General features: G+C 38.7%; 1 protein-coding gene across 2 annotated transcripts; it reads left to right on the top strand.

Annotated features, from left to right (window-relative positions):
- Positions 1-2,924: 2,924 nt before the first annotated feature.
- LOC107743827 (hairy/enhancer-of-split related with YRPW motif protein 1) lies at positions 2,925-6,683 on the top strand. 2 transcript variants are annotated; one of them, XM_016557252.1, is made up of 5 exons: positions 2,925-3,086; positions 3,352-3,427; positions 3,544-3,627; positions 4,272-4,353; positions 4,902-6,683. In XM_016557252.1, the coding sequence occupies exons 1-5, from the start codon at positions 3,001-3,003 to the stop codon at positions 5,513-5,515; spliced, it is 942 nt and encodes a 313-aa protein (XP_016412738.1). In that variant the 5' UTR covers positions 2,925-3,000; the 3' UTR covers positions 5,516-6,683. The 2 variants fall into 2 exon arrangements, with proteins under 2 accessions (XP_016412738.1, XP_016412739.1); XM_016557253.1 differs by having other exon boundaries at positions 3,355-3,427.
- The last annotated feature ends 1,492 nt before the right edge of the window (positions 6,684-8,175 follow it).

Genomic DNA, 8,175 nt, shown 5'->3' on the forward strand with positions numbered 1-8,175 from the left:
CAACACTTCCTTCTCCGTAAAAACACACAGAAAGCAACACACTGATTTTGTCATTTTTCTGGAAATGGAAGAGGAAAGCTCTCGCAGTGCTCGTGGACTAAAGTTGGGTGACTTTAAAAGCATCTTTGCCACTCGGATGAGAGTATAATTGTCTCTATGTGTGTACATACACTCCCACAAACATGCCCGAATGGCACAATGCAAGGTGTCACATGTATCTCAGAGAATTAAGCTCCACTTCCTCTCTCAGTGAGAGAAACAAAGCCACTCTTCCTCTTCTGTGTGGATTCAATGCATAGCTATTTATAAACAATAACATGTTCCCCTGCAGCTCCTCCTGAGGAGGATAGGATTGTTTAATACATTGTTTCAGGGACCTGAACATCTGTCTGCGCAAAGCACACGACGCCATTGCGCAGCGTGAGGCAGCGGTGGCCAGACAGTCTGCAGGGATGCAATCAGAAACCTGTTGCCCTCTTTTCTCAAACACAGTGCATTTTAAAACAAGCTGTTTTGCTCCTCGTGATGCAGTAGAAACACTGATGCTGATAAATGAGATCCAAATAGACTAAGACATAACTCCTAAAAAGCAGCGTGTCCTTTTTAACCATCGTCTGCCCTCCTTGTGGGTAGACTAGGCTTCTTGGCATAGACATAAAGAGTCTGAAATGAAAACATGGCGACATGGAGACCCACTCGGAGGAGCAAAAACCTCAAGCTTGGAATGAGAAGAGGCTCTGGCATGCTTTGTGGGGGGAAATACTGTTGTGTTGTGGGCCCACACCTTCAAAAGGGAGCACTAATCACAACATGTGATGAGACACAAGAACAAAGACGAACGTCAGTAGAAAATAACAGCGTGGGAAACCTCTGTGAACTTGAGTTACAGCGACCAAAAGATGCAATAGAAACACTGATGCTGATAAATGAGATCCAAATAGACCAAGACATAACTCCTAAAAAGCAGCGTGTCCTTTTTAAACCATCGTCTGCCCTCCTTGTGGGTAGACTAGGCTTCTTGGCATAGACATAAAGAGTCTGAAATGAAAACATGGCGACATGGAGACCCACTCGGAGGAGCAAAAACCTCAAGCTTGGAATGAGAAGAGGCTCTGGCATGCTTTGTGGGGGGAAATACTGTTGTGTTGTGGGCCCACACCTTCAAAAGGGAGCACTAATCACAACATGTGATGAGACACAAGAACAAAGACGAACGTCAGTAGAAAATAACAGCGTGGGAAACCTCTGTGAACTTGAGTTACAGCGACCAAAAGAGCCACCCCCATCCCCAAGCACATAGAAAAACACACATACGCCTACAAACACAACGGCCCGTCATCCACACCGCTGCCACCCCTGTCAGAGGCAAACACGAGGAAGTGCATCCATGCTGTCGAGCTGAAGTTGGTAGCAATAACAACATGAAATCAGCCAAAGAGCTTCCTCTCATTCATGTATGCAGAACCGATGACAATTAAGCGTGTTGTGCACTGACTGATAAGGATCCAGCTGCGGCGTATCGGCCAGCAGCACACATCAACCTCTACTAGCTCTCTTCTATTGATCAGTAGCTCTTCCTGAAGCTCTTGTAGCCTCTGTCAAAAGGAGTCAATATATGACGGTTTTCATGTTTGCTTAAATGTGTGAAAAATGTTATTTAATAACTTGTAATTTAGTTCACAGGTGTGCACGCACTAGTTCTTGAATGACAGAATAATATTAATGGTAAAGACATTGTTGTTAGTTGCAGAAATACAGAAGACTTGAACTGAATTTGAAATTAGTTAGAACATAGACCCAGATATATAATTCAGATTCAGAGGTTATGTATTATGTGGTTATATACTTTTATATTTTATATTTTTATACTATTAATATTTATAAATTTTTATCAATATTTTAGGTAAAAATGTATATTAATGAAAATAGAAAATTAGGTCTATAAATACTATTTATACAAGAATGGGAAAGAAATGTTTTAGATGTAGGCTAATATAGCTTATTTACATTTTAAGTTTTATCAATATGTGTATTTTTATGAATTTAGATTGTTTATATAAATTTGTATAGTATTTTTATACAAATGTGTGACATGTATAAAAATATGTGTGTATGTGTGTGTGTGTGTGTGTGTGTATGTATATATATATATGTATATATATAACTTTTTTAAATTCTGTTTTAATAGTTTTAGATGGAATAGAGAATATTAACATTTTGAATTCTTGTGTTTTTATGAATTTATATTGTTTATTTGTATTTTTACATTTATATGCTTTATTATAAGAATATGTAATTATTAAATTAAAATAATGCAGTAATATAAAATGTATTTTTACGTGCTTATTGCAAGTGGAAAACCCTACTGTGTACTTATTGGTGCATTTAAAGTGACTGGTTGGTTTTTAATTGCAGTGCACCTTTGGGAATGCCGTCAAAGAAGGTACATGTTTGAGTTTCATGGAGCACATTTAGACTTGGTGGCTTCCTCGTACACACTGCACTACTTCGGATGAGTTAGTATTAGATTACAGGTTCACACGCTCACTCGCAGACCGCCCGTCGCCCCAACCAATTGCCCCATTCATTCCAGCGCCGGAGACGACCGTCGCCCCTGATTGGTTATCAGCGTTCTGCTAAGAAACTTTCCCACGGCTAGCGCGTGCTGACAGCCGGCCAGCCACTCCTTTCAGCTGGGCTAGACAACACAAGCGCCGGCGGAACCCGGGGGCGGAGCTCCGCACTCACGGACGAACTTTCTATTGGCCCTTTGTTAAGCATATTCAAAAGAAGGGGCGGGGCTAAACGGGGACGTTAACAACCGACATGCCACTCAATCTCAGACTTGTTCGTTGATTGGCTGTCCACGTTCTTAACCACGCCTCTCTTGGCGAGCTGCGGCGTTGAAATGATACCGTGGGAAAGCTTGTCGGTTCATACGGATGAACTTCTGTCTCACCTGACACACGCTGAGGATACGCTCTGTAAGATTATCGAAAAATGAAGAGAAATCACGACTTTAGCTCCTCAGACAGTGAGCTTGATGAGAACATCGAAGTGGAGAAGGAGAGTGCTGACGAAAATGCGTAAGTTAGCTTATTTTAAATAATGAAACGTTGAACTTGCAACAAACGAGAAGAAAATAACCATAAAATGAAATGTGCGCCCATTTAATTTGTATCGCACACAAAATTAAGATTATAATTTAAAATCTGTCATGTCTGACAACAGAATTGTGTGGAATATTACCTGGAAAATCGTTTCGTTTAGATGTTGGTCGATATCATATTTTATAAAGAATATAATATTTACTGTGTTCATATTTGTCTTATGCATATTTTGTTTTTAAAGCAGCGTGAATTCTCCCCTCGGATCAGTGTCTCCAGCCACAACCTCTCAAGTGCAAGCGAGAAAACGTCGCAGAGGGGTAAGAGCATTTTTCATCTGTGAAAAACTCGGAAAAAATGCATCTGTAATGCTGAACAAATGACTTTACTGTTCTTAAATGACTGTTAATAATGATTTCACAATCTGCTTGGACAGATCATTGAGAAGCGCCGCAGGGACCGGATAAATAACAGTCTGTCTGAGTTGCGCAGGCTGGTGCCCAGCGCGTTTGAAAAGCAGGTGAGTGTCAATCACTGCACCTGACTCACATCTCACAATCAAATGTCTAGAGTTTATTTATTTATTTATTTATTTTAAAGTCTCATTACTGGCTGAACTTCTTGGAAAAGGAAATGCTGGCATTAGTTTGCCTCAATCCTGTATTATTTCATTAAACAAAATAGTGAAGCAATTTTGTTTAATATTATTATTATAATTATAATTATTATTAATATAAAAAAAATAACTGTTTAAATAAAACTCAATGTTGCATAACCTACATGCAGGAAACCATTCTGTTGTCATGTGACAAGAAAAGCATATAACAAAGAGGAATCATCCTTGCAACCCTCTTGGGTTGTCAACTCAAAATTGAATGATATAAATTTTGTACATGTATATTCAAGGTGCAAAGAAAACATTTGAGTACTGTATAATTGATTGGGACCACTTGACAATTTGAGTTATGAAATGTTTGGTATGAACGTTTTCCAAAAATGTGTGAAACCAAAACAAGAACGTGGCATGTGGGTTTTAAAATGGATTAAAAATGAATAAAATAAAAAAACTCTTTATCATCACAAGTATTCTTATTCATCATAGAGCCACACAGCATACATATCTAGTCTTACCTCATAACTCAACACATGTGTTCTTGTTCTCAGGGCTCTGCTAAACTAGAAAAAGCAGAAATTCTACAGATGACCGTAGACCATTTAAAGATGCTTCATGCAGCTGGAGGGAAAGGTAAGATTTTTATAACTAGCACTTATTTTAAAGAAAACACACGGAGTATAAATTTGATTAATAAACAAAAACAGTTTCACTACTTTAACGTACATTAACTGATGGTCTTTTATGCATTATAACATTTTCTAATGACTAATAATAAATGTTATTATAAATTCTTACCAAAAAATCAGATTTAAAATCTTGCTAGGTTTAACCTACACTCTAACAAATGCTGGGTTGTTTCAACCCAATGTTGGGTCAAATATGGACTAACCCAGCTGTTGCATTTTTTAGAGTGTAGGTTGTAACCTTGCATTATGAGATCATCCAATGTTTTGGAATCTGCTCAAGGAAATTCACACAGTGAAAATAATTACTAACTCCTGCACGACCGAAACAGGACGAACTAGATGTGTAAAGTGTCTTTTAATCTCAGTTGTTTATCTAGCATCATTTCAGTTTCACTCTCAGCCACTCCCAGTGTGAACTGTAGTGTTTCCTGTCATAAGCTGTAATCATTTTCAGATCAAGTCGCTCAACAGCTCTTGTTCTCTCTCACACAGGTTACTTTGACGCTCATGCGCTGGCCATGGATTACCGTGGGTTGGGTTTCCGCGAATGTCTGGCGGAGACGGCACGTTACCTCAGTATCATCGAGGGCCTGGACAACGCCGACCCCCTCCGCATCCGCCTGGTTTCGCACCTGAACAGCTACGCCTCCCAGAAAGAAGCTCATTCGAGTTTGGGCCACTTGGCGTGGGGCTCTGCGCTTGGGACGCCGTCCGGACATCTGGCTCACCACCTCCTCCTGCAGCAGCCGCGCAGCACCAGCAGCCCTCCATCCTCCAGTTCTTCATCGCCCTCCTCCTCATCTCCATCCGCCTCCTCCACAGAGCCGCATGCCCCCAGCAGGCTGACTGGCACAGTGATTAGTGAGGCAGGGCTGACAGGACCACTGCGGGTGCCGCCCAGTACCTCCCTGCACCCTGGGCTCACACCACCTACTACATCCAAGCTTTCTCCACCCCTCCTGACTTCACTTTCGAACCTGTCGGCGTTTCCCATCCCACTGAGCGCATTTCCTCTGCTGTCCCCGAGCTTGCTGGGCCCCGCAACTCCCTCCAGCAGCCTGGGGAAGCCCTACAGGCCTTGGAGCATGGAAATAGGGGCATTCTGAACTCAAAAACATGAACGCTGTGGACAGACAGTCAGTTAGAAATGACTTATTTTCTGTAACATCTGACCATTTTGAAGAGATGGAAAGAAGACCACAGACTTGTACAAAGGGAAAAAGCGAATACAGATCCGGTGTACTTATTCCTATTACCCTGTCTTTTAAAACTGTCCTGTCTCGGTTTGAGCAGAGATGAGTTCTGGAGATGGTCGGGTTCTCGCACATCATTTTTTAGCAAAACTAGTTCTTTTTTCCCTCAGTGGAGCAAGGTATGCTAATAGAGAGAGAGAGAGAGGTAATTTGGAGCTAAAGCAGATGATATGCATCACTGAATGGGTGTTAATGGAGTTAAACTCAAACCAGATGTCCATTTAAAGGGACAGTTCACCCCTTCAGGTAAAGCAAATGATGACAGAATTGTTTTTTTTTTTAGGTGAACTATCCCTTTAATTATGTTAAAGATGGTAAAGGAGTGCTTTGATCACATGAAACATATATTTGCATCCTAAATCATCTCCTTCAGAATAAAAGGCAGGATTTGTAATGAGAATGAATGAATTTGAGAATGAAATCAGACTTATTTTTTTAGGAAATCTGTTCAGCGTTTCCATGAAATTGAAATACTATGCAATGAAGTTGACATTGATTTTTGCAGTTTTCCCTCTGCACATTTATATAAAGCTATGCAACTGAATCTGTATTAGTCAGCTGAACTTGATGAGTACTTTATTTTTATAAAGATTTTAAGTCATTTTGGTCAGTGACCTGCGGTGTGTGTTTATTTGTTTAAAATGTTATGAATTTGTTGTTTGCAGGGACAGACCACTGTTAAACCTTTACAGAGACAATCTAGATAGACAATCTCTCAAAACTGCACTAATTTAACTGTAGCAAAGGCACTCTTGGGTTTGTTCGTGTAGTAGAGTTGTTTGCTCACATGCATATGTTCCCCCTTCATGCAACAAATCATCTCTCTCGCTCTCTTTTAGTTAACTGTACTTGAGGAGTGTTTTGGAAAACCAGATCGTTTTGTGGTAATAGGGAATTTGCACTGGCAAATCAGATGAGACTAGGGGAATAGATAGTACTGGAAGAGATGGTGTGGTACTGTGCCTGTCCCTCACTAACCTGTGTGATTTTCCTGTAATAAAATGATAAGTGTAGCTAATAACCCTGGACTTGTGTGTTCATGTCCTGTTTTTATTTTTTGACATTGTCATTGATACATTCAAACAAATGCGAATATAGTTGTCCCATAACACTTATCAGTCAATATTAGAGATCTTTTACAATTAATAAAAATGTTAAATGTAATTTTTAAACAACTAATGAAAAGAAAAACACATTTTCATACTGTTCATTAAAATTTTTGATGCATAGATGTAGTTCAGCATTTAATATTCATAAATTCAGCATTTAAAATGCATTTAAATTTTTTTTATTTCAAATTGCTGCATTTTTGACAAATCTCAAAATGAATATCTATTTTTCATACTGTACATTTTACTGTCGCGATGCATAAAATCAAATGCAGTATCTAAAATTATTGGTTTTAGTTTTTTTGTGTTTTATTTTTTACTTATTTGACATTTATTTAGATAATAAATGTATTTAATTTTATAATGAATATAATTATAGTGTAATTTTAATATAATTCGTTTTTTTTTTTATTGGCCATTACATAAAAATAATTATCAGCTTATTTGCATCACCCAGAAATTTAAAATAGATGCATTTTTGATAAGTCTCAAAATTAATATCTATTTTTTTATTCTGTACATTGTGTATATAATGTTGTGATGCATAAATTAAATTCATTTTAAATTATTGGTTTTAGTTTATTGTGTTTAATATTTTATTAATTTGAAATTAATTTAGATAAAAAAGATTTAATTTTACAATTAATTATAATATAATATTTAATTAATTATAATATAATTTTAACGTTTGGCCATTTTTAATTATTGGCCATTGCATAACAATTATTATCATTTTATTGGCATAAGCCAGAAATTTAAAACTGGTGTGTTCCCAATCAAAATGATTACACATTTTTTGTTACAAAATGACAGACATCTAAATCAAAATGTTGTTAGGGCAAACCTAACAGCCTGAGAACTTTATATGTAAACAGTCAAAGAAAACTACATTCATGATTTTATCGTCCGGAATTGTTGGCGTGTTTGAAATGTTCTAGTCACCCTCGCTCTTCACAGGTGGATATACACAAATAAGCCTTACATGTGATTTAATGCTTTGGGGATGAATAGTTCCTTTCATGCCAGCGAGATGAGGCACTGCACATTTCTATAGGGCTTGAACCAGTGTCTGTATGCGTGTGTTTTAAATGGATATCAAACATGGCCCAAGGGCCTCTCTGTGGCCTCTCTATGTATCCAGGAAGCCATTAACAGCCAAGGGATATCCTGGACAATGGCAGCCTGGCTGGCCTGGACTGCACAGGGAGGAAAGAGAGAGGTATAGAGAGAGAAGAGAAGGAACGAGAGAGATGGAAAAGTGGGAGGAGAGGGCCGCACAGTGCAGCTTTGTCCCAAAGCAATCACAGCATCTCACTGAGCTCCTGGTGTGGTGCACTCCCACGCCACCACGGGTACTGTGACTGCCAGCCAAAGCCGTAAGACAGATTCCCACCTACACACAGC

Source organism: Sinocyclocheilus rhinocerous, unplaced genomic scaffold, assembly GCF_001515625.1.
Source record: "Sinocyclocheilus rhinocerous isolate Xijiao unplaced genomic scaffold, SAMN03320098_v1.1 scaffold46, whole genome shotgun sequence".
In the NCBI taxonomy this organism is placed as follows: domain Eukaryota; kingdom Metazoa; phylum Chordata; class Actinopteri; order Cypriniformes; family Cyprinidae; genus Sinocyclocheilus; species Sinocyclocheilus rhinocerous.

Coding starts and splice junctions, on each gene's coding strand:
- LOC107743827 (XM_016557252.1), top strand. CDS start 3,001: ATGAAGAGAAATCACGACTTTAGCTCCTCAGACAGTGAGCTTGATGAG. Junction 3,087..3,351: donor GAGAGTGCTGACGAAAATGC/GTAAGTTAGCTT, acceptor TTGTTTTTAAAG/CAGCGTGAATTCTCCCCTCG. Junction 3,628..4,271: donor CCAGCGCGTTTGAAAAGCAG/GTGAGTGTCAAT, acceptor TCTTGTTCTCAG/GGCTCTGCTAAACTAGAAAA.